Source organism: Mytilus trossulus, chromosome 2 (assembly GCF_036588685.1).
Source record: "Mytilus trossulus isolate FHL-02 chromosome 2, PNRI_Mtr1.1.1.hap1, whole genome shotgun sequence".
Classification (NCBI taxonomy): Eukaryota; Metazoa; Mollusca; class Bivalvia; order Mytilida; family Mytilidae; genus Mytilus; species Mytilus trossulus.
The window spans coordinates 96,294,449-96,321,488 of NC_086374.1; the positions used below are offsets into that span (position 1 = coordinate 96,294,449).

Sequence of the window (27,040 nt, forward strand, 5' to 3'; positions counted from 1 at the left end):
AGGAATATGGCAGTTGTTATCCATTCGCAGAGGCGGATTTAGGGGGGGGCAGGGGGCTCAGCCCCTCCCCCTTTTAGTGAAAAAATTTGGTTGCTTCCATAGGGAATCACTGAAGCGTGACTGGAGTGGGCCCCCACTTATGAACATTTCTGGATCCACCACTGATTCGTTAGATGTGTTTGAGCTTTTGATTTTGCTATTTGATAAGGGACTTTTCATTTTGAATTTTCCTCCTAGTTCAGTAGTTTTGTGATTTTACTTTTTGTAATGCAGACACAGCTTACATAAGTATTTGATAAGCCAAACATTATATAAAGTAAAAACAAGTTATTCTTAAACACACTTTATTGATAAAATCTTTGTATTAGAAAAATAAATTACATACAAAATGTATAAGTATAATTGTTAAAAGGTCAAATTACTAAATACTACAATGACTAGAGATTAGTATAAAACATTAACAATACAGCATTAACAATAGTAGAAAACTTAGAGGGCTAAACATGTGCCACTACAACATTTACTTTTAGAAGACAAAAAATAATCAAATTAAACATTAATATCAGTAAATAGTTGATTAAAATCCCCTTAAAAATAATCTTGTGCAATCAGTGTAATAATGTGACAGTCTGCAACTATTTGTGTCCAAATACATACATGGTCCCTTTTATACAATACAAACAATAACAGGAGTGATATGTAGTGCTAAAGAAATATTTGGCGTTTAATTGTGCTCGACAGAATATAGCTTCTAAAACATTTTAGGCAGCAAATTAAAATATGGAGGACCTGACTAAAAATTCATACACACTAATATATACATTTACTTCTTCTGTATTTTATAACAATTACAATTCAGCACCTGTTACATCAACATAAAGCAGTACAAAATAATAAATAGTTTAAGATTAAAAAGCAAATGTTATCTTAGGTATATAATCAGTGTTCTCCCCAGATGTTTCATATAGCATCCTGGTAAACAAGAAAATTTGAAATACCATCTTGTTTCTAAAAATTATAGCATCACATCCATAATAAAATCTATGAGAAAATCAATTCAGATAGCATCACATTCAGAAATATAGCATCACATAACCGTGATGCTCAAGGGTCCTGGGGAGAACACTGTATAATATTGTATCTTGTCATTTGATTTTTTAACTATTGGTTGTAAAAACAAAATCATTGTATCAACCAATAAGAAAAAAACTCATATATTTCTTTATTCAGAAAAAAAAACCAATCACATTTTGTGACATCAACAGTTATTTGTTTTTTTATCTATATCGTCTCATTTTTTTCATTTTTTTTATTCATATCGAAAGATATTTCAATACTTGAAAATTCTCAGTATCCAACTTTTAGAAAACAAAACTACATGCAGTGCTTTCTACTATGTTGTCAAAGGACATTTGTCATTAAAATCTTTAGAAACTTTGTGTTGGTCAACAGAGTCAAAGTTTTGGTCATAGAACATTACCTCAGAAATATAACATGCACCAAATAACAAAATAGCACCACAAAAACAAAGTAAAAAATAAAGAATTTCTTCTGTGATGGTTTTTCTGTAAATCCCAATGGTCTTGTTTTCAGGGAATCAAATGTTCTGTCCCATTGTGTCATTATTGCCTGTCTAGCTCCGCTCCATTTTCCTGGTCCCTGCAATCTGTACTGGTAAGGTGTACAAGGCCCAAAGAAGCAGGTAAAGGCCAATTTAGGATCTGACCAAAATACTGATTCTGTAAAAACAAATGATAAATGGTCCAAATTATCCCATTATCCTATGTTGAACCATATAAATGCAACAATAGTATACCGCTTTTCGAAAGTCATAAATCGATTGAGAGAAAACATACCCTTTGGGAACTTCTATAGAAAATATAAACAATTGTTTCTTATGTAATAATAATGAATAATAGGTTGATAGATTCTTGATGCATTATGGGGGGGATTTTATTTTATTAAAACAAACTCGTCAAATATACCAGAATTAAAATTTAATATGGCAGGCGTGCATTCACCTACAAGACAATCTTCAATAAAGAAGTTAAAAAAGCCAAAAAATTTGAAGTTGAAGACCATTGAGGACCCAAAGTTTTGAAAGGTTTTGCCAAATAGAGCTAAGATGATCTACTCAAAAGAAGACAATTAAGCCCATGTTCACACTGATTAAAACTCTGTGTTTTGTTAGTGTAACTCACACGTAAACTAATCACAATTACGTTCTCATTGATAAAACTCAATGTTTACATGTAGTGTTTAATCATGTTTTGTCTACACGGCGATAGTCAGGTTAAGTGTACACAATAGTTATCAAAGGTACCAGGATTATAATTTAGTACGCCAGACGCGCGTTTCGTCTACATAAGACTCATCAGTGACGCTCATATCGAAATAGTTATAAACCAAACAAATACAAAGTTGAAGAGCATTGAGGATCCAAAATTCCAAAAAGTTGTGCCAAATACGGCTAAGGTAATCTATGCCTGGGATAAGAAATCCTTAGTTTTTCGAAAAATTCAAAGTTTTGTAAACAGGAAATTTATAAAAATGACCACATAATTGATATTCATGTCAACACGGAAGTGCTGACTACTGGGCTGGTGATACCCTCGGGGACGAAACGTCCACCAGCAGAGGCATCGACCCAGTGGTGTAAATAGTTATCAAAGGTACCAGGATTATAATTTAGTACGCCAGACGCGCGTTTCGTCTACATAAGACTCATCAGTGACGCTCATATCGAAATAGTTATAAACCAAACAAATACAAAGTTGAAGACAAAACTGGGCATTAAGAGCATTATTTTTACCATGTATATTTTTTTTTTATAAATTTCCTGTTTACAAAACTTTGAATTTTTCGAAAAAAAACAGGGATTTTTTTTATCCCAGGCATAGATTACCTTAGCCGTTTTTGGCACAACTTTTAGGAATTTTGGATCCTCAATGCTCTTCAACTTTGTACTTGTTTGGTTTTATAAATATTTTGATTTGAGCGTCACTATTAGGAAGAAACGATTTTTGAATAACATTGATATTTATAACAATAATTAATAAAGTTCTTTACATAAATATTTGTCTAATTTTGTTAAAACGACAAATTTACGAAGCCTTAGCAAGACTCAAAGCATCATCATTGCTGAACACATAATTCATTTGAAAAGGTCTTCCAGAATCGATTGGATGTACACAGAAATATTTGACACTGGCCTTTACTCAAAGAATGATTCACTTATAAATTCTTCACTAAAAAAAAATATGATATAAATTGTATTGTTTGTCTAGTATCTCAGATCCATTAAAATACACTTCGAAATAAAAAAAAAAAACCAACAAACATTACCACCTCCCTTTGCCAAATGCTTCTTGAGAAATACCATTTGAAACAAAAAACAGAAAATATAGAAATGTTGTGATCCTTAACATCTCCATTCTTTTTTCTTCGTCTGTCAGCAGGCTGTTGCAGCCTAGTGCTTTTTTAATGCGTAATCGAGACATCTTTAGGATCTGTAAACAACTGCAAATAACCTAAAAAGCTTCCATAAAGGGGCAACATCTTAACTTCCAAAAAGGAGGGGGTATTTTTTTGTTTTTTTTAGTCATTTTTTTCTCTTTCACGCTAACGTTTTTATTCAGTTTTTTTTATGCTAGTAATAAAAAAAAATCCAATATTTTACGCTATAATGTATGGGGAAACTCTGGATTCAGAATATCTGCATGACCTGAATATTTTGTTTTATCAAATTGGGAAAAACCATGCCTCCTCTTTAAAGAGTCAAATGGTCGAACACATTTGCATTAGGTTCTACATAATAAAGATTTAAATGACATATAGTTTACAAGTGTGAACAAATATTATGTACAGGTAATTAAAATAGGTGTATAGATTTGAACACATTGATTGATTGATTAGTGTTTAATGCCACCTTCAATATTATTGTACTATTTTGTGTTGGTCGCTCTAAACTGGTGGAGGAAGCCACATTGACAATTAGATAAATTAAATCTTTTACAATATTTCATTACAGAACTTACGAAGATCAGGTAGACATCCATTGAGTGTAGCCAGTTCATCCATATAGTCGATATAATCCACCTGAATGGTATGTCTCTGTGTCTGTACATATCTCTCTTTCATGGCCAATTCTTTAGATCTTATGTCCAATATCATTTCGTCACTACAGGGAAGTTTGACTTTTTTCTGGTTAAAAAAAACCAAAATGAAAATAAACTAAGAAATTTCAGATAAGGTTTAACATGTTTAAAGACAGTTCTGAAAATGACAAAAAAACTTAGAAATTGTGCTGCCAAGTGATGATGCCGACAATGCACACATATATTGAAAAAAATGCTTTTTTCCTTTATTTCAGGGCTGAAATTTACCTTTGACCAGAAAATCTATATAATCAATATTTTCCGTAACTCCAATCTACACAAGGACCTTAAAATAACCATCTCAACTTTTAAAAAAATCTACTTTTGAGTTAAAGTGACTTTGATCTTTGAAAGTTTTATCTAATGACCCTGTATTAGTAAATATTATAAAAATAGTTTTGTTGAGTATCCTTTACCATGATTACAGGTAAGTTCTAAAAAAAATCCTCTTTATTTTTTTAATAACTAGGATCAATGAGAAAATATCAGGACCCAAATATTTTTTATCTTATTTTCTACTTTATTGTGTTAGCCTTATTTCTCTATTATAAACACAAGAAAGACCTTCCCCTTTTAAACCAATACTTATTATAACTAAACAAGTGGGTACATTGTTCATTGAAAAAAAAAATCACAAAAATACTGAAATCAGAGGAAAATATAAAAAGGAAGTCCCTAATCAAATGGCAAAATCAAAAAGCTCAGAATCATCAAAAGAATGAATAACAACTGTCATATTCCTGACTTGAATAACATTTAAAATGTGAATGTAGATATCCAAATTATTTCAAAATCCTTTAATAAACATATGAATTATCACAATTTTCTATATGCTCTAGATACAGCAGCTGCAATATAGTATTTAATCTATGAGAAGAGATTTCAATTAAATCATCCTGAAATAGCAGGTGTTAAAAGTTGACAAGACAAACCATTAAATTGTGTCACAAAGAATTTGAGGGAGCTCATCAAGATTTTAATCTCAATACATTTGTACATGATGACGAATAGTCTTTTCAAACCTCATCTTAGAAAAGAAACAATAATCAGTTATTTCTTAAATCCACCATGTTCAAGGAATGCAAATGTTTCTGCTTTTAAAGTCTTTAAATAATTTTTGTATAAAGATTTAAAATTCATTGCTTTATATATAAAAATATAATGTATAAATCCATATCAATTCACCTGAAAAACACGCAAAGATAGCCTGCACTGTAACTCAGATATAGGCATAATGGCCCCAAGAGGTTGTATGCATCCTATAACACTCAGAGTATTTTTTCTCTCCATTTTAGGTGGGAAAACATATTTGTAGAGTTCAACACGATTCTCTTTGACATCTAATACAGATTTGTCTAAGAAAGGAAAGCCAAATTTATATCCTGTTGCTAAGAAAACAACATCAATATTCTCTTCTTTGGTGCCATCATCAAATATAACTCCATTTTCTGTAAATGTTTTAATATCAGGTTTTATCCTCAAAGTTCCTGATGCCAATCTGTTTGGCATTTCATCATTTACCATTGGATGTTGGGAGAAAACATGATGTTTAGGTTTGAGACTGTATAGTGAATGATCAAATCTGGCATTTAGACGACCTTCCACTATACTAGTTATGACGGAAGGTGGTAATGCATTCTTTATTGCCAGTTTAAACCTATCAGTATTGGCCATGTCTAATGGCATACCATTGTCTCCTATCCTATTCAATACCCAACTTCCTCGTCTAGTACTTAAAAACACCTGGAAAATATGAATGGTAAGTCTTTACTTGAAAGATTCAATGGAAATCTTTTTAAAAAACATATCATATAATATACACTGTTGTTGGTTTTACTCACTATTTATATAATAAACTTACAAATTAGTGAAGAAATTAAGAATCATATCATTCTTTTGTATTACTTCAATAAACCTATTTTACAAATTGTGACTAATGGATGGAAGGTTGTCTCATTCATTGGCACTTATGCCACATCTTCTTATATCTAATAAACATTTAATTATTTCATTTCTTTCTTTTTAAATTCAGCTGGAAGTCTACTAGCTTTAGGTTGCACTTTGTAAATACAGCAGTTTCTCAAACCACGCCTCTTTTGGGGAGATCTAGAATATTCATAGAAAATTAATTTTGTTTACATACTGGTTCCCAGTTATGCTCTCTGTGTTCCATCTCGTAGACATAACTTGGGCATGTTACCAGTAAATATACATGTCCATATTGTTTACATTGAAGTCTGTGGTAACTCTTCATCATGTTCATTCAAGGTAGGGGTAGTTAGGAAAATGTGTGGTAGTTTAAACTCTCAAATGTTATGGGCATAAAATGTTGAAAATAAGCTGCACAGTCCTATATTTTGACCATTGAAAAAAAGTGTAGTGCATATGAACTTTCAATTCTAGGAAAAGATTTATTTTCTAAACTTCTTAGTAAAAGTGGTACAGTTTTAGCCATAAAAGGAGTTCCTATGGGAAATTGCATTGTCAATATTTTATACAGAAATGCAACCTATAGATTTATGGCTTGTTTGTGAAACTCTCAACATTTCATATTACTTACACCATTTTCTCATTTTAAACATCATCCAGTAGATGACCAGATGGAAACATTATGCACAGTGAGTGCTTCGAAACTAAATCAAACTCTTACCTGTGAAGCTACTCTGCTTAGTTCTGTAGACATATCACCTCCAGAATTTCCTATTCCAATTATAACTACTCTCTTTCCTTCAAATCCTGCTGGATTTCTGTAGTCATGGCTATGAATCACTTCTCCCTTGAAGTCTGATAAACCTGGGAATTCAGGAACATGTTTTTCAGCATGATGGCCTGTACATACCATAACAGCATCAAACACAGTGTCTTCCACATCACCAGTTTTATTGTCTTTCACTTTGATATTCCACTGACCATTGTGTTTATAATCAGGTTGCTTGTTTATACTTAATATCTTAAAAAAAAATGAATAATATTTTTCCTGCTTCATAGGGAGTTTGTATAATAATACTGTAGCCTTAGTGTAAAGTATTCTTTTTCATACTTTTTTGTCAAATAAGTTCAGTCCTATATACTTCTTTGTTTTATGTGCCCTTTTGCTGAGCATGTACTGATTTGTCCTGGATGGATACATGTACCTTATTTTTTGTTTTTTTATCGATAATGAGGTATTTGCCACTGGACCAATACAAATGATTGAATTTAAAGTCAAGAAGTTGTATAGAATGACTCCTTTGAAAAAGTCAATAAAACTCATCATAGAAACCAGGCCTTAATTTTGTATATACGCCAGACGTGCGTTTTGTCTACAAAAAGACTCATCAGTGACGCTGGAATTATGTTACTTTTCACCATTTATAGAAAATAGGGAAAGAATGTTAACTTTGACAGATTTTGAAGATAACTACTGGTACATCAGTTTCTTTAATTGATTGACTGAATGATAATTCCTGGTGATGATATTTAAGTCCTTTCATTTTTATATCACACTTCTTAAATCATATTAATAATTCCTAATCATACCTCTTTTCCAAATTGTATGTATTTCCGTAGGTTGAATTTATCAGCATAAAGGTTGAAATACTTCTGAACATAAGTATTATGCATAAAGATAGGATAGTCTGCTGGTATGGGAAAGTCACTGTAACACATCATTTCTTTACTTGTGTTGATAATGGTAGACTTCATCACACATGACTGACCTTCAGTGACCTTGTCTGTATACCTCCATAATCCACCTGTTAGAGATATTAATATCGAATAATGAATAGTCAGAGTAAAATGAATACTTCAATCAACAAAGAAGTGATGAAAACAGAATAGTCGACAAACATAGTAAAAAAAGGAACACCATTACTGTGAATCCACTTGTTGTTTTTTAGATACCAATTATAAGTGTCTAATCTGTAATTTTACTGATTTGTCATAATTTTGAATTGAGTGTGAATCTGCATGAGGGGTGATCCATTTATAGCAGGAGAGTCAGACACTCACCCTGTCAAAATAGAAATACCTTTACTCAACTGTGAATTATGCATTGATCTTTATATACCAGTACAGTTGTCTGATCTGTAATTTTACTGATTGTGTCCTAATTTTGTGTAATTTTACTAATTTATAATTGTGTTGATACACTAATGAAGAACAATTTTCATTACGTTAGCGTTTAGCATAAGTACGATGTAGCTTTAGAAGTACATGTACACATGAACCACATGCTAAAAGATTTTTTTTAGGTTCTGGGAGGCATTATTTTTTTAATTCATCATGTTCATTGCATATTGTTTTTTGTTGAAGTTGATTTCTGTCACTTACCTATATAATCTGTTCTTTCAAAGCATACTGGTTCTACTCCTTCATCTAAACAACACTTTATAGCAGTTAATCCACTGGCTCCTGCTCCAATTACTGCAACCTTCATGGTGGCTTTTTTCTGTAAAAATTATAAACTTGCAGACAATGTATTTACATTGCATCAAAAACTTTCGGTTAGCTACTTTTTATGAATAATGGATTATCCCTAGGTAGATGCTGATTTTTAGAGGGATTGATCTGTAGCTACTATGTTTTTCTAGATAGCTCCGATTGACCTAAGACTCTAATACAACATTGTACTATATTATAAATAAATCCTTTGTACATGCATGTTTGTTATTTTACTTCCTGGAGAAAAGATTAAAAGTTGTGCATGCTTTAACAATCCAAGAGTCCTGTAAGATTTACTACATATTTCTGTTTCTGGGTGCAAGTTTCTTGTGATGTTTATGCTAAAATATTTTTATAATTGATTGGAGAAGACATGCAAGTTTTGTGTCTTTTCAAAGTATAATCAAATTTACATTGTTCTTCCTGCTAAATGTCATCAAGATTCAAGGTTACAATTAATTGGGTGTAATCTCAGACCCCATGTTGTTGCCTAAATTCCTCATCTGTTTTCCTAAATTTTTTTGTTTATCTATAGAAGTCATTGGCACATAGCATGATATCTGATGTGTTATTTTCAGCGATGTTGACTTCTTTGTTTTAAATGTGTACATTTTGAACACAAAGAAACTATTAAATACATGTCATATATTGTTCACATTCACTTACCTCAGATGCAACCAGAAAAAGCCGATATATATACGCTTTGTTTATTTTCCTGTTCCAACTTTTGAACTGATAAACAGATGAGATAAATTATGTTGACAGTCCACCGATAAGCCAGTGTCATTATGTATGTCGACAATATAATTCATAAACCAAGATCGGACTCACTAAAAAATCCGGATTCAAGAACCTGCCCCACATGTAAATTATATAATTTTGTAAAATTATTTAAACAAAGTAATTGACATTTACACATTAATACAAGCGACTGATAATAGGAAACGAAATGGTGACTTAATATATTGTAGGAAACGGATTAATTAATCATTAAGGTGGTATGGGTGTCTTCCGCCATCTTGGATTGTAAAAAACAGAGAAATCTAAGGTCCAGATTTTCTATTAAGTTAGCAAAATTAAATCCAGGAATGTAGATATTTAATGTGAATTATCATTTAAAAGAACAAATTTATAAGAATATAACTTATATTATTATTTTTACAAGTGTTTATAATTTTTGGTTGTTTTTAAATGTTTTCAAATTGGCATTTTAAGGGGAAGTAACTCTAAAACAGTGCATTTTCTGAAGGATTGTACATGGAATTTTTCTATTTTGTATTTCAGCCGGAAAAAAACTCACGGTGACCCTATCTTTTCTTTTGATATTTTCAAAGCATTGTATGAAAGCTATATTTTCCTCATTCATTTTTCAATTCTATCCTTTTGTTTAGTTTTTAATTACAAAATGGTGTTTTTTCCTGTTTAATCCATACAAAATGTGTCATTTTGTCACCACCTGTAGCTTGAGAAAATGCGCGGTGACCTATCATTCTTATTATATTTTTGAACATATATCAATAGATACTAACATATATCAATAGATACTAAGTTTTGGCAAAGTATGAACAACTTCTATCATTTTTATTTTAAACTCCCATACCTTCAAGGATGTCCGCTTGTCATGTTTTGACGGATTCTTGTCAATATTATGTTCCAAAGTATCAAAAATAAAACTTATTTAAAAGAAATGAACTCTTGAGGTACTTTAATATGCTATTATATCTACACGAGTATTTAGATTTTTGATTTTGGGCACAATATTCAAGTTTGTCAAATTGGGGTCCAATATTGAACTTTCATTTTTTTTTGATTTCATAAAAAAATTGAATCGTTAGTGGTATTTGATAAGCAATCCAAATGTTTTAGATTTTTTATTTTGGGCTTGTTTTTAAAGTTTGACCAAATTGGGTTTACTTTAAACTTTCAATTGTTTGATTTCATAAAACATGGAATTTGTGGTGTTCTCTAATGTGTGCAATCTAATAGTGTTTTAAATTTTTAACTCTGGGTTGGTTTTTCAAACTGGTTCACACAAAGGTACAAAGTAACTAAAATCAAACATAGAAAAACATTTTTTTAGATTCTGTGATATGCTGAATTCAAGCAAATTATTAAATTTTGATTTCGGACACAGTATTCAAGTTGGTTGAAATTGGGGTCATGAATTTCCCTCATGTTTGTTTGATTTAAAAAAAAAAATGAATATATGGGGTTATTTGATATGATTGCAATATTTAAATTTTGAATTGTGAGTCCTGTTATCAAATTGGTTCACATTGAGGTCCATAATATCCAAATTAAACTTTTTGAATTTCCTCAAAAATTGAATTCTTGTGGTTCTTTATTATGCTGATTATAAACATATATTTAGAATATGATAATTGGATAGTTGACCATAATTGATCTTGTTGGTAAATTTCCTATATTCAAATTAGCTAAGTAATCGAAAAATAAACTTCATACTGTATCAGAGACTATATATCAAATATTTAATCAGAATCTAAATTTAGAAAAAGTATTGCGCAATGATGCATAGTTTTTTATATTTGTTATTTATTGTCTTTTTAATAGCTGTCAGCAACAAAGAGTATTCTCAGATCTGTACATGTCTGCCACGCCTGGTCTGTGAGATGAGATGTTTATCTGGTTTCGATTTAACTTGATTTTATATATATATAAGTTCATAACATGCATAAGTGAGTAAGTAAGTACATAAGTAAGTAAGTGATTATGTAAGTTCATAAGTAAGTAAGTAAGTAAGTAAGTAAGTAAGTAAGTAAGTAAGTAAGTAAGTAAGTAAGTAAGTAAGTAAGTAAGTAAGTAAGTAAGTAAGTAAGTAAGTAAGTAAGTAAGTAAGTAAGTAAGTAAGTAAGTAAGTAAGTAAGTAAGTAAGTAAGTAAGTAAGTAAGTAAGTAAGTAAGTAAGTAAGTAAGTAAGTAAGTAAGTAAGTAAGTAAGTAAGTAAGTAAGTTGTATATGTATACATAATAACAGACAATAACATGAGCTTTGATGAGCTCTGATGAGCTCTTTAACCGACTACCACATGAAGTATCATGCAGCGTCATGCAAATACTGATAAATTAAAAGGAAAAAGAAAGAAAATATAATGAAAGCATATTAATTTTGATTTCTTAGCCCCCAGAGTCAACGAAGTGCTCATGTGGCAAGCACCTCTTTGTGCATTGAATGGGGGGGGGGGGGGGGGGGGAACCAGGAAATCACTTGAATAGCATAATAAAATTCTGACGAACCAAACTTTGAAGAATGAAATTAAAAAAATAGACACATTGATAATATTAAGCAATGGCAAAGAAGAACTGAGAAGCCATCTTTTGCGAAAAGGGTGTTGTTTTTATTATGGAAAATGACACTTTATGTCATGTCCAGGCAATGCATTAGGAACTTGAACCCATCAAAGGCAAACGCAATTTGCCCAATAAGAGTAAATATCGTTAAATGGCTTCTGCTCGACAAGAACGACATAAAGCTAACCGACATTACTTACATGTTGTAAAGATTCCGCTCTTATTTTAGGCGCTGTATGTCATTTGGTAGTGTTGTTTGGTTGCTGTCTCGTGATTGTACCCCACACTTTCTTTTATTAACCCGAATGCAACATGTACTAACAATTTTTTTCTCTCCAAATTTTCTACACAGTAAGTAAATCTATCCTTTGTTGTTGATAATATTATAAAAGCATCATCATATTATAAGTAACAGTATAAACATGCTGCCTTTGGATACACACACACGAGGGAAACAATTATCACTGAAGACGAATGTGTTAATCCTCCTAGCTGACACTAGCTTCCTCCAAAAGTTTTTTTTAATACACTGAAGCTGTATGATTTAAGTGTGCACTATGCTACCAGAAGGACAATTGTAAAAAAAAAGAGTCATAAATTAAGATAGTTTACTTATAACAACAAACCGACGAAAATGATGTAGAAATAAGAATCGGTAAACTTCGGCAGTAGGGGTGTTAATTGTTTCGAATCGACAAGCTTTATTCTCAGGCTGGTGTTAATTTAAGGCAGTTTACACCCGTTGCTAATATTAACACTTGTTGTTATAGCAATGGCGGGACTTGTGAAAGGTTAAGAAAAAATAATAAATGTCGCGTGTCCAATGAAATAAATGGATAATATAAAAAAAAATGCAAAAGGTGTAATAAATTAGTTTACTACACCTTTTGCATTTTTTTTTATATTATCCATTTATTTTAATTAGTTTACTAATTTACTAGTTACTAGTATTGCAGACGAACTTGCATCATTAAAAATACGTGGCAAGTAATTTAAAGAAGTTTTAAACAAATTTGAACTAACCCATATTTTACTCCTACCTTCTTGTCTCCGTATGGCCATCCTTTAATAAGAAGCACAGCCATGAGTTATGGCATATAAAGGACGACATCGGTAGATTTGCCTACCCAATTAGCTAGGCCGTAACGGGTCTTATTACCAGAAAATTAACCTTCACCAAACATAATACATGCAATAGAATAAAGCATGCTAACTATATACGCTCACCTGATTCGCTCAGTCCTCAAAGTATAAATCATAAAGTTATTGAAATTATGTTTTGTGTTTTCGATGTTCCAATGAATAAGAAATTCTAACGTAGCAAAGACATGCATATAAACCAACAGAATAACAAACTGTATAAAAGGTAAGCTTGATAGATAGTACACAATTTTGGGTTTGGTCAACATTGGCGGTAATATTTTGATACCTATTCTTCATAGTAGAAAAGGAGACCAAAACATGAATTATGTTCATGAAAGAACTGACAGGAACAATGCAATGTAAGCTAGTTTGTTCAGATCCTACACAAGGATTTGAGGTGTCAGAATCCCGTTTTAGCACCTTCGGATGATTCTTAGAAACACTTTGGTTCTCTTCAACGTGAAGTAACCTCAGATTTAAAATGTGACTGAGAAAATTATCTTATAAAAAATATGTTGCACAAAAAAAAAGCACAGCAACTGTTCTGTGATAGAATTGCTTCCCTGCCATTCATATGCGGTTCACCAAAAATAAATCGGTTAGAGCGCTGTCTTGCTACACAGAGCTACTAACCCGAATAGTCCAGACGTTATATTACGTTCACTACAATAACCTCGAGAAAAATAGTGACCCTGAATTATTCAAGTCACAGAATTCCGGGTTCTATTTATTGTCTCTTCCTCCCAGTTATGTATAATTCCCGATTTTTTCCCAGTGATTATGCATTTCCTAAACATTTAACAATTATATACGTGTTACGAGGATATCTGCGGTGGTGACACGTATTTATCCCGTCCACATTCGTGCCAGTACAAAATCAGAGTATTGCCGCGGACTTTGTTTGTGTTGTGCGCTGTTGTTTTTACATCTACTTTTTTCAGGATAGACGATGGTTGATATTATAAGTTATCTACGTTCATATCCGTAGATATGGATATTTTAACACCCTGAAGTACCCCAGTACACCATGAGGCGTAGCCGAAGGGTGTACAGGGTACTGAAGGGTGTTAAAATATCCATATCTACGGATATGAACGTAGATAACGAATTTATCCCCGGTCTTAGTCCGAATCGGGCGAGTTTTATGGAAATTCGGGTACAAAGTGTAACGTGAAAACAACGTTTTTTTCATTATCTAAAAAAGTTTTATTGAAATTCGGAAATTTTACATATTTTTTAAGGGGTGTAGGGTACTACCTATGGTAGAACCCTATAGGTAGTCAAATATAAGACGTTTTTAATACGGAGACAGAGACACTGGATTAAGTCGAATTTGGCGCTCAATGTTGTGAGAGTTACGTCATAGATGGTGTGACGTCAACTTGGGTCATTTGCATAGCAAGGTCAGTAGTCCCATTCCTTAAAAATGTGGCAGTCAAGTGATGCATTTAATGGAATGAGTGTAATTGATCGGCATAATAGGACAAAATCGTTAATGAATTAAATATTTAATTACATAATTATAACTTTATTGCAAAAAACATGAAACCCTGACGGGTTAAAATGCAAACATAGTACAATGTATACACAAGTGACAAGAAACATAACTATACATGATAAATGTTTTTAAAAAGTGAAGTTGATATTAACAACATATATACAAACATCATGAATAATCTACAGAATTAAATATTTCAAAAGGAGCAAGCATGGAACTTAGGAAAACTTGCGTGAAGTTCCCCGGGATAATGGTTAGCAACGTCCGGGGATATGGGTTAGCAACACCCAGGGGCTATGGGTTTTGTAACGACGTGCATTAACCAATCAAAATCCTAGATATATACTAAGCCGGGGATAAGGTCTGTTGCATTTCCAGTATGTTTTGTTATTTTTGTGTTCTTTTTAAAGAGTTGTGAAAATGTGACCTTCAACAGTGAACAACTGCTTTGTAAAATTCGGTTTAATTGTTTGAAATAATAAAGAACGTCAACTTTCAATTATTTAAGCAATTTAAACAAACAGAAATCATTTATTAGGGTTAATAAACTTATTGGTTTGCCTTCATCTTTGCAATTCACCAGAATCAATAAAGTCAAACCTTGACCAACAAATAAATCTTCCTTTAATACTAAAATTATCAATATCTAAAAATGAGTAGTTTAAGACACTTCTGTAGCGAAGGTAAATAAGTATAAAAATTTAAAAAAATGTGGTATGATAAATACTATGAAAAAGTTGAAAATTTGGGTTCATTTCAGAAAATGGTAGATTTTTCAGAATCTTTATCGTATACATGTATAATATAAAAATATTTGTTTATATCTGTTTTGCATTTCAAGAAATCGGGGCAAATCGGACGCCACTTTTACAAAAGAAGTAACTTATAAAAATAAAGCTTGAAGTATATAACAAATGATTACAATAAAAATAAAAGAAAACAGTAAGAAGTTTTTCTGTGAAGGCTGTTCTTTAAATCCTAATGATCTTGTTTTTAGGGGTCCTAACGTTCTGTCCCACTGCGTCAATATCGCCTGTTTTGCTCCATCCCATTTTCCTGGTCCGTGTAGTCTATATTGGTATGGTGTACATGGTCCAAAGTAACAGGTTAAGGCCAATGTGGGATCTGACCATACTAATGAACCTATAAAAACACGTATTTATCAAATCACTTAAAGTCTGCTGAATATTTCAACAATGTGTACAATGAGATTTCTTTAATTTTGTGTACAGGAGTTCACATAAACTAAGTATGTTTTTTTTTTAATTTCAATCCTGGTATCTATTCACAGCCACTGGGTCAATGACGCTTCTGTTGGATATTTTATTTCCCGAAGGTTTCACCAGGCTGATGCAGCCCAGAAGTCAGCAATTCTGTGTTAATAAACATGAAACACTTTGAATTTTGAGAAATACTAAGGCTTTCTACCTCAGAAATACATTACCTTAGCGGTATTTGGCAAAACTTTATGGAATATTTGGACCTCAATGCTCTTCTTTATAGAATGGTAAAATGGTAACAAAATAAAATTATTCTTTATCAGTTTCTGTAAATTAAATGTTAGACAAGACATACCTAAATCAGGTCGACACCCATTTAACGTGGCTAATTCATCCATATACTCTATGGAATCGACAGTAACGGTATGTTTATGTAATTTTACATATTTTTGTGTCAGTGCCTCCTGTTTTGATTTAATATCTAACCACATGTCATTATAGCATGGAAGAGTTGATTTCCCCTGTAAAATTATTAAAGAAACTTTATTGCAAAAAATATGAAACCCTGACGGATTAAAATGCAAACATAGTACATTGTATACATTTATCAATACAAAATAACTTAAAAAGGTTTGGCTACATATATGTATTGTTAAAACAAATCTTTAAATAAAATGGAGCAGAAAATATCCATGCATACATGTATGTATATATGTAATCGATACCTCTTACAGAAACACAATTGTCTACAACTATACTCTTAAGCCTCGGTCACACCTAAACGAATAACTCTAACGGATGCAGAACAGATAACTTTTTTTTTCAATCCGTTCTTGTCCGTTAGACGTCCGTTATTGTAAAATTGAGAATGAAATTGAATTGTGTCTGTTTAATTAACGCATCAATGTAAATATAACGGAATTTGATGAGACTGTTATTAAAGTGAGAGGGTTAGCGCTATAGAACCAGGTTTTCTACATTTGAAAATGCCTGTAACAAGTCAGGAATATGAGAGTTCTTGTCCATTCTTTTTTGATGCGTTTTTTATTTGATTTTGCCATGTGATTGTGAACTTTTCGAATTGATTTTCCTCTAAGTTCAGTATTTTTGTGATTTTACTATTCCATATCCGTTTTGTACGATACTCGCCCGTTTCGTTTCCGTTTTGTATCCGTTGCTTGTCCATTATTCATCCGTTAGGGGTCCGGTAGACAAATTTACGAACGGACTTCTAACGGACGTTTAACGGATAAAACGTATGTTGAACGAATGTGACACGGACTTCTTCCGGACGTACAACGGATAAAACGGATGATGAATGGATATGAAACGGATAAATGCCAATTGAAAATTTCGAGTTAGTAATGACAATGACTAATATGTCAGGAATAAATCTAAGTGTCATGAATTCTTATTTTTCATAATCGATCTTAAAGTAAGGGCACGTCTTCACTATCAAGCAGCACTTAATGATGCCAGACAATACCCAATAGCGGCATTTTGTAGAACAAACCAAAACCGAATTACATGTATTGTTATTGTCGTCTTTAATTTTTTCGTATATATTGTACATCCGTTTTATCCGGTACGCTTCCGTTTGGGTGTCAGTTTTATGCGGTACTCGTCCTTTGGATGTACGTTCGACATCAGCTCTATCCGATACGTTTCCGTTTCTCGTTTTCCCGTTTCCGAACGGTAGAAAAACGATTACCAAAGTGGGGAAGCCATTTGGTTGTGCGGTATGCACATATTTGCAGCCACGTCCGGTCAGAATGGGCCGGGACATTAAATCTGATATTCCATGTATTTAGAGAGTGCCACGCTCCTTGCACGTTAAGAACCCTTGCAACAACTCTTTGAGGAGTAAGTAGGTAGCCTGTTGCAAGGTTAAACTTCTGTCTTTATCCAATATACATTATTTTTTAAGTGGCAGTCCAAATTTCCCCGACCATCATCCCGGCTTTTATTGTTCAACTTGTGTCTGTCCTGAACATGCATGTAATATTTGCCACTGGAAGATAAGCAATACACAATCAATCTTTTAAGCACACACACACATACAAAATAAAATGAGTATTATCGAATATTTCATATGATCAATCAATGGATAGTTTCAATTGTATTCAGTAAAGTATTTTTTTTTATTTCTGTACACTCACAAGACACATCTATAAACTATTAAAACTACTTTTGTTAATTTACCTGAAAAACACGCGTTGACAGTCTACACTGCATCTCAAATACTGGCATATTTGCTCCCAGTACTTGTGCGCATCCGATTATACCTAAAGTTGACTTCTCCAGTTTTGGCGGGAAAATGTACTTGTACAGTTCATCAACATGGTTTTCTCTCACCTCAGTCACAGATTTGTCTAAGAAAGGGAATTTAAATGTATATCCTGTTGCCAAGACAACAACATCGATGTTTTCTACCACTGTGTTATCATCAAATATTACCCCATTTTCTGTAAATGTTCTGACACCCGCTTTTAACCTTAATGTTCCAGATGCCAATCGGTTTGGTATTTCATCATTAATAATTGGACTATGAGCAAAGACACTGTGCTTTGGTTGCAGACAATAATGTTTATGATCAAATCTTGCATTTATTCTTTTCTCCACCATGTTTTCAATTAGCGACTGTGGTAATATTTTTTTTATTTTCATCATTATCCTTTTGACAGCTGTCATGTCGATAGGCATACCATGGTCTGCTATTCTGGGAAATACCCAAGTTCCACGTCCGGTACTTATAAAAACCTTCAAAGTAAAGATCATTAAACCATTTCAAATGTTCAATAAATTTTCACATCAATACGTCATGTCTAAACAAATACAATAAATGATCGGTTCACGTATTTTAGTTAATTTTTACTCAGTTATGCAAGTTATTGCTATGAACTTACAATTAAAATTTATAAAATGGTACTGTGGACAAGAGTGGACAAGGGACTCTTAAGATAATAATTGTTAAAAAAAAATGTATACATGTTTTATGTAGTTTGTATTTTATTTTCATAAGCTTAACTTTATATGCTTATAAAGTTTAAACAGTATTTTATTCAAATAGATTATAAACTGAATTGGATTGGGGGACAGACCTTAGTCATGTATAAGCTCTCGATCTCCACAATATTTGCTTTAAGACAATACATATTATTATAAGTAGTAACCCATCATATTATAAAATGATTTTAGTATTTGTTTACATGCGATTCGGTTTGCAATCAATTTTATAATACACCTTAAATTATAAATAATGAATACAAAGTATACCTGTGAAGCAACTGCACTGAGTTCTACAGCTATTTCTGATCCCGTATTTCCTATTCCAATGACAAGTACTCTTTTGCCTTCAAATCCAGTTGGCTTCCTATAGTCATGACTATGAACAACCTCTCCTTTGAAGTTTGATAGACCGGGAACATCAGGAACATATTTTTCACTATTACGACCAGTGCACACAAGAACAGCATCAAAGATATTTTCCTTCACCTTATCAGTTTTCTTGTCTTTCAGTTTGATAACCCACTGACCAGTCTGTTTAAAATCGTCTTTTTTCAAAACACTCAATATCTGAACAAAAACATGTAAGTATTATTTTTTTTCTAGGAAATTTAAAGATTCTGCATGACAAGTAATTAGAAACTAATTAATTAAGAAAGATAAAATAGTAGAAACCAAGAGGAAGTTGCATTGGGGCCTTTTATAGCTTGCTGTTTGGTGTGAGACAAGGATCTGTGTTGAAGATCGTACCTTGACCTATAATATGGTTTACTTTAATAAATTGTGACTTGGGTGGAGAGTTGTCTTATTGACACTCACACCACATCTTCCTATATCTTTTTAGAACAGATAAGGAAAGAAACACAATGCCATGTCAAAATGACAATTATTACTGAATGACAAGCATTGACAAATAAAGTATATCGACGAGGCTGTAATTGGCATTCCTCGGGTGATTCCGCTACTCTCCGTCTATCTGAAGGTACGGAATCGGCCGAGTTGTGAAGATTAAGGTACGGAATCGGACGAGTTGTGACGATTAAGGTAGGAATCGGCCGAGTTGTAAAGATTAAGGTACGGAATCGGACGAGTTGTGAAGATTAAGGTACGGAATCCGACGAGTTGTGACGATTAAGGTACGGAATCGGCCGAGTTGTGAAGATGAAGGTACGGAATCGGACGAGTTGTGAAGATTAAGGTAGGAAATCGGACGAGTTGTGACGATTAAGGTAGGAAATCGACAGAGTTGTGAAGATTAAGGTAGGAAATCGACCGAGTTGTGAAAGATGATGGTACGGAATCGGCCGAGTTGTGAAGATTAAGGTAGGATATCGACCGAGTTGTGAAGATTAAGGTACGGAATCGGCCGAGTTGTGAAGATTAAGGTAGGAAATCGGACGAGTTGTGAAGATGAAGGTACGGAATCGGACGAGTTGTGACGATTAAGGTAGGAAATCGACCGAGTTGTGAAGATGATGGTACGGAATCGGACGAGTTGTGAAGATGAAGGTACGGAATCGGACGAGTTGTGAAGATTAAGGTAGGAAATCGGACGAGTTGTGAAGATGATGGTACGGAATCGGACGAGTTGTGACGATTAAGGTAGGAAATCGACCGAGTTGTGAAGATGAAGGTACGGAATCGGACGAGTTGTGAAGATGAAGGTACGGAATCGGACGAGTTGTGAAGATTAAGGTAGGAAATCGGACGAGTTGTGAAGATGAAGGTACGGAATCGGACGAGTTGTGAAGATTAAGGTAGGAAATCGGACGAGTTGTGAAGATGAAGGTAGGAAATCGACCGAGTTGTGAAAGATGAAGGTAGGAAATCGGACGAGTTGTGAAGATTAAGGTAGGAAATCGGACGAGTTGTGAAGATGAAGGTAGGAAATCGACCGAGTTGTGAAAGATGAAGGTACGGAATCGGCCGAGTTGAGACGAATGGATGAGGCTGCAGACCGGCACTTTACCAAAAGATCAATATTATAAAACAGATTGTATCAATACGACAATAAAGTGTCTCTGTGTGCTATTTGCTACAGGTTCTAAAAAATAGATTTTACATTTAATACGGAAAATTCTTAAAGATAAGTCATGAAAATGGTAAAAATAAACATTTATATATAAAAAAAATTCAGGCGAAGCGGCAGTCAAATCAAACTTTAATCTGTTTAAAATGCCCTATTACCTCCGTTTCAAATTGTATATGTTTCCGAAGAGTGAATTTTTCTGCATACAAATTTAAATACTTTTGTACATAAGTATTATGCATATACATTGGAAAATCTGCGGGCATTGGAAAATCGCTAAAGCACATCATTTCTTTACTAGTATTCGTGATGGTTGATTTCATAACGCATGCCTGACCTTCTGTGACCTTATCTGAATATCTCCATAGCCCACCTGTTTTGGGTAAAAGAAAAGCAAGTTATCCTAACAAAATTAGTACTGACACTGATGTCACAAATTTTTCAGATTATTATAATAATATTATCATACGTTGTGTTTTTAAGAACAAATATAATTTAAAAAGAATAAATCTTACGACGCCATTTCTGTTTGTTGTCTTGCACCATTTGTATCTATAAATATCGACAAGCCTCGCTTTTCGTCCTGTTTCAAAAGCTCATATAAAAATACTTTTTTATATTTTCGACATTGTAATACTGTATATATATTGTGTATTCATTTTCATCGAATTATGACTTTGGAGCTCTCTACCTTCATGTATGTTTGCTTTAATTTTTCAAGATGGTCGTAATTGAAGATGGGAAATTTAAAAAAAAAAAAGTTGTTTAACAAGACAATTGGTATAAGCACTGTCTTTCTATTCACCAGGTTTCATATCAACATCTTCCCTAATATCATTTTCATGATTTTGTTTTATGAATATATAGAAATCAAACATTCGTCATTTAAAAAATTATGCTAATTTTGATTTTCAGAGTGGGTCCATCGCTGAAAAAGAGGGACGAAAGATACCAAAGGGACAATCAAACTTATAAATCTAAAACAAACTGACAACGCCATGGCCAAAAATGAAAAAGACAAAAAGACAAACAATAGTACACATGACACAACATAGAAAACTAAAGAATAAACAACACGAACCCCACCAAAAACTAGGGGTGATCTCAGGCGTCCCGGAAGGGTAAGCAGATCATGCTCCACATGTGGCACCCGTCGTGTTGCTTATGTGATAACAAATCCGGTAAAAATTCGGTAGGTCACATTCATGAAAGGGAAGGGGATTGAAGTTGACGCATGGAATATATCCCATATCATTTGTGAAACGGTTATTCCATAACTGTCAACCAACTCGTGATGGCGTCCGTAAAATTTACGAAGGGATGATTTCAACTTCACCATTTGGAACTCTTCGTTTAATAGCTTCTTTGTGAGAAAATCATGATAGGAAATGCAAGCACGGGAATATCGTATCAATTGGGAGAATACCCCGTATGCAGGTGCTGCTGGAATGTTGCTACTTAGAAATGGAAAGGTCACAATTGGAAAGCTGAAATCATCTCTTTTGTCGTAAAGTTTTGTTTTCAATCGATCCTCATTGTCAATTTCTAGATGTAAGTCAAGATATGAAGCCGACTTAACTGTGTCTGTAGTATCCTTTATCTCAAGTTCAATGGGATAGATGCGTTCCACATAGTCACTAATTTTGAAAATGTTGACCATGACAAAATACTACTGCAATGTCATGCTTTAACCACAATCTGAGCAATTTTGCCAAAAATCTGCACAAATCGACTGTTATATAATTTAAAGTAAAATGTATGACTGGCTTATCAGTATGTCTAAGTGTTTCAGAACAAAGAGTGTTACAATTAATGTATAATAATCACTATTTCAATTACCTATATCATTTGACCTTTCAAAGCATACAGGCTCTAGTCCTTCATCTAAACAACACTTTATAGCAGTTAATCCACTGACTCCTGCTCCAATCACTGCAACTCTCATGACTTTTTACTACCAAGAAAGCACAAGTCGATCATACATTATATTGATTTAAAATTTGGCAAGCATCTCTGTTTATATCATATTTGTGTTTTTTTTTACATTCTATGAACATGATGAAAATATTTTCGGGAACTGACGCATTTAGTGAATTATTTTTGTAATTATAGATAAAAAGTATAAACAAAAACAACTGATTTATCTCCCAGTGGAATTTCGACTCTCTGCATGCCCTGTGCATGCTGTGGATATGCATTTTTCTTCTAAACGGTATAACGAATGTATATAGCTTCTTTTTACACATATTAAGGTTTTGTGGCGATTGGTATTTAACATTTTTTGTTAACTGGTACCTTTTTGTGAGTAATTCACTTAAAAAAACTTGAAAACGTAAAGTATAATAGGTATTAGCTAGGACGATCTTTTGTTAATGATAAGTCGTTTAATATATGTATAGTCATGATTTAGTACAATGCATATGGTAATCATAATGTATGATATGTTTAGCGTTAAAACTCGTATATTACCCTGCCGATGACTGCTTGCATTGGTGAACATTGGCCATATTATTATATGACGAATGTATCTGATCATATATCCACTCATGGGTTCATTTTGTAGACCGGGGGACTGTCGTTCTACATGTGCTACGTTGTGAGTCCTACATTGTTATATGAACAGTGTTTAGTAGATTATAAGAACGTATACTGCTGACCGCTCCGAAGCACATACTGTGTTACATGTTGGTCTTCGCACCTATTTTTGTACATTAATTAGGCGGCCACCGTTGTTTGAATTGTTTTACAGATATGATCTTGGGGCCTATATTATATATAATCATGATTATAAATGGCTATGCGGTATGGGCTTTGCTCCTGATTGATAGGCATATTGTGACATATAGATGTTTATTCCTGTGTCATTTGGTCTCTTGTAGAGAGTTGTCTCACTGGCAAATTAATGTGGTGCACGAATCTGATCATGGGTACATCACTACATGTGACTAAAAATCTGTCAATTTCTATTTGTTCCATATGTTGTTACCTGGATAACTGTATATGGCAAAAAAGATTAGAAACCAAGGAATCTGATAATACCAAAGATGGGAGAAATAATTCTTAGATATAGGAAGATGTGGTGTGAGTGCCAATGAGACAACTCTCCATCCAAATAACAATTTAAAAATTAAACCATTATAGGTTAAAGTACGGCCTTCAACACGGAGCCTTGGCTCACACCGAACAACAAGCTATAAAGGGCCCCAAAATTACTAGTGTAAAACCATTCAAACGGAAAAACCAACGGTCTAATCTATATAAACAAAACGAGAAACGAGAAACACGTATATATTACATAAACAAACGACAACTACTGTACATCAGATTCCTGACTTAGGACAGGTGCAAACATTTGCAGCGGGATTAAACGTTTTAATGGGCCCAAACCTTCTCCCTTTTTCTAAAACAATAGCATAACATCACAACATGTTTTTTTATTTGAACATTTTTTCCAAAAAAATGTCTAAATTTCGAACCGGAAATGTTACATTCCACCACCTTAGATTTTTAGAAGGCTCTGTATTAAACATGTTTGTGAATAATGAACAGTGCTTTATTTAAATGAATAAAACTGACACATGAATTGCCATTTCTTGCACTACAGTCATATTCTATCATTTAGTTGAGTCAGAATATATCGTCAAAAAAACTAATCATGTTCATAACAGCGGTGTCCAATAAAACGTTGGAAGAAAATGTCAAAATTATCTTAATGTTTACATTCTTAATTAGAGCTACAACTAAAAAAATCATTGTTAATCTAATATTATCGAGCAAGCAGTTGAATTAAGCACGTAGTCTAAAAAGAACAACTATCATTGACCACATTGTCAATCAGGTTTTCGAGGTGTCCAGTTGTTATGAACGTAAAAATACGTAATAAATCCGTTGTTAGCCATTCAATGTTCTCCCCCAAAATATGGAATGGAACATGCCAGTACACACAAGGTAATGACATAGTTATCAAATTGATGTAACTACACACAGAGATGTGACCAACTACACAACGTTGGTGTCCGTCCATAGAATGCGTAGTTATGAACGCAAAAAAAGAAAGAGTAGCTAGTTTTAATGAATTTTCAAGATTCTTGTGAACAGTATCAGTGTCAAATGAACTTTTTATAAAAGTATAGTAACTATTAAATAAATGTAATGTAATTAACAGTGTTATAGTCTTTGCAGTTTGGAAAAATTCAGTTTTTTATACCGACTTGGCGGAAAGGGTCATGGTTTCCATAGTTTTGAACAAGACATATTTTAAAATTTAAACTTGAAATGAAACTTGTTCAACATTGAAACCGAAAATACAACATCCTCTTTAAGTCTAAATAATATTTTAATGTCAAAATTGTAAATCTAGGATGTATAATAAACTTTAAATAGAGTAAAGTATGCCGTTCATAACTCTAACACTAGCTTACAGTATTGGAGTTATGAACAAATGTTGTAAATCTGTTTTTTAATAAATAAAATGGATTACTGGTGCTTCTTTTAAACATATTCGAAAACATTTGTTATCTGATCTTATTTTATCACGTTACACATTTATAACTTTTGGCATGAAGATTAAATTTTCGATATCAGCATTGTTAATAATTTGAAGACACATTATTTTTGTGTCTGTTGTTATGAACGATTATTGTTTGATTATTTTTATATGATTTTGAGTAATAAATGATAAATTAGTTGTTTTTCCAAGAAATCTTATGTTGTCTTTAAAAGAGGAGTTGTTGAAATTGCTAGCAATTTGCGACTTTCATTTGAATTTTGGGAAAATGTTTTTGTTCATAACCATGATAACGACGGAAGCACAGTTTTGAAATATTGTTATGAACGTTTTAAAAATGTCTATAATCATGGTTTTATTAACAGAATGTAAGTTTTTGTTTAGTCCTTAAGCTATAATTTGGTATTGTTTTATACAATAAATTAACCTATAAAGCGATTGAAATGTTTGTTTATTCACACAGGGAACATAATGATAGATTTGAGAACAATATTTCTGTTCATAACGGTGTCCAAATATTTTATGTATTTTATTTATTACTGTTTGCCAAAAAAAATACAAAGTGGATAATAGTGTGTTAAGGTTGTTCTTGTAAACAGTATACACACCAATTATTCTACTAAAGTTGACCTGGTATCGGTATTTTGAACAAATAAGGACACTGGTTATGAACATAAAAAATATTTTTCACATTAAATAAAAGTAAGATACAGATTTTCTACAGCTCTATAAATTGGGAAACAATTACTTTGGATATTGGGCTAAATACATAGCCCATAATATTGGTGATTACATGACTTTTATTTTTCGATATTCTGTAACATAATGTGACCCATGATCAGATTCGTGCACTGTGGCAATCATACATCGGTTTAAGCGAGGTTCGACTATAATTATGAGACAATCGCAGTGGTTCGGTTGAATTTTTTATATCTATTTTTTTTTCATGAATGATGGTAACAAGAAAATAAATACTTACTATTCTATTTTTAGAAAATAATCCCGGATATATCATAATGTATAATTACAATATGAATGGGTTATGTATTCTTCTTCTTTGTTCTTTTCCTTCAATGATTTTTTTCATCTCCGACGTGCATATCATACTTTTTAATAATTAGTATAGTTGAATAGGATTAAGTCTCAAAACGTAAGCCACAAAATGTTTCAAAACTTTACAAAATTTAAAAGTCAGCTGAAAGTGCATGTTATTATTTAGGACGACAACATAAATAAACCAGAGAACTTGAAAGGGTAGATAATTCATGTTCAATGTTGTAAAAGTAATAATAGTAAAGATATGTTTATATGAATGTGGTTTTATAAATGCCTGGAAATTAAATATATAGATACAAATTGTCAGTTGTCTAAAAATGTGAAACAGTATTACCACAATTTGTTTGTTAATGAATAGAAGGCTCAGATATTTTATACGTCACAATGTTTGAATTATAGAATGTACAAGTCTGAGTTTGGTCTTGAAGATTTTTTAACTACATTGACTTAATTTTGATCTAATAATTAATTTGTGTAAATATAAATGTTGTAGTCAAAGGTTACATATTGAATGTGGTACATTTTATAGCATTGGTTGATAAATAAAGGCAACAGTAGTATACCGCTGTTCAAAACTCATAAATCCATGGACAAAAAACAAAATCGGGGTAACAAACTAAAACCGAGGGAAACGCATTAAATATAAGAGAAGAACAACGACACAACACTGATATGTAACACACACAGAAATGGAC

General features: G+C 32.6%; 2 protein-coding genes across 4 annotated transcripts; both read right to left on the minus strand.

Annotated features, from left to right (window-relative positions):
* Positions 1 to 396: 396 nt before the first annotated feature.
* On the minus strand, positions 397 to 12,151 carry LOC134708449 (flavin-containing monooxygenase 5-like). Of its 2 annotated transcripts, none has more exons than XM_063568976.1 (7): positions 12,087 to 12,151; positions 8,469 to 8,586; positions 7,677 to 7,891; positions 6,808 to 7,107; positions 5,343 to 5,900; positions 4,038 to 4,203; positions 397 to 1,739 (listed from the first exon to the last, which is right to left on the minus strand). In XM_063568976.1, the coding sequence occupies exons 2-7, from the start codon at positions 8,572 to 8,574 to the stop codon at positions 1,477 to 1,479; spliced, it is 1,608 nt and encodes a 535-aa protein (XP_063425046.1). In that variant the 5' UTR covers positions 8,575 to 8,586; positions 12,087 to 12,151; the 3' UTR covers positions 397 to 1,476. The 2 variants fall into 2 exon arrangements, with proteins under 2 accessions (XP_063425046.1, XP_063425045.1); XM_063568975.1 differs by lacking the exon at positions 12,087 to 12,151 and adding an exon at positions 9,246 to 9,467 and having other exon boundaries at positions 398 to 1,739.
* Positions 12,152 to 15,038: 2,887 nt separating this feature from the next.
* LOC134708450 (flavin-containing monooxygenase 5-like) lies at positions 15,039 to 26,521 on the minus strand. Of its 2 annotated transcripts, XM_063568977.1 has the most exons (7): positions 26,269 to 26,521; positions 22,622 to 22,736; positions 20,941 to 21,155; positions 19,024 to 19,323; positions 17,950 to 18,507; positions 16,103 to 16,268; positions 15,039 to 15,670 (listed from the first exon to the last, which is right to left on the minus strand). In XM_063568977.1, exons 2-7 carry the CDS (start codon positions 22,725 to 22,727, stop codon positions 15,411 to 15,413), a joined length of 1,605 nt encoding a protein of 534 aa, XP_063425047.1. In that variant the 5' UTR covers positions 22,728 to 22,736; positions 26,269 to 26,521; the 3' UTR covers positions 15,039 to 15,410. The 2 variants fall into 2 exon arrangements, with proteins under 2 accessions (XP_063425047.1, XP_063425048.1); XM_063568978.1 differs by lacking the exon at positions 22,622 to 22,736 and having other exon boundaries at positions 26,269 to 26,289.
* Between the last annotated feature and the right edge of the window lie 519 nt (positions 26,522 to 27,040).

What these genes read in the sequence shown, in the direction of transcription:
- LOC134708449 (XM_063568976.1), bottom strand. Translation starts at nt 8,574, where the DNA reads ATGAAGGTTGCAGTAATTGGAGCAGGAGCCAGTGGATTAACTGCTATA. An exon ending in ACATACAATTTGGAAAAGAG is followed by an intron (nt 7,108 to 7,676) that starts GTATGATTAGGA and finishes TTTTTTTTTAAG; the next exon opens with ATATTAAGTATAAACAAGCA. An exon ending in TATCTTTGCGTGTTTTTCAG is followed by an intron (nt 4,204 to 5,342) that starts GTGAATTGATAT and finishes TTTTTTAACCAG; the next exon opens with AAAAAAGTCAAACTTCCCTG.
- LOC134708450 (XM_063568977.1), bottom strand. Translation starts at nt 22,727, where the DNA reads ATGAGAGTTGCAGTGATTGGAGCAGGAGTCAGTGGATTAACTGCTATA. An exon ending in ATATACAATTTGAAACGGAG is followed by an intron (nt 19,324 to 20,940) that starts GTAATAGGGCAT and finishes GTTTTTGTTCAG; the next exon opens with ATATTGAGTGTTTTGAAAAA. An exon ending in TCAGTGCAGTTGCTTCACAG is followed by an intron (nt 18,508 to 19,023) that starts GTATACTTTGTA and finishes TTTACTTTGAAG; the next exon opens with GTTTTTATAAGTACCGGACG.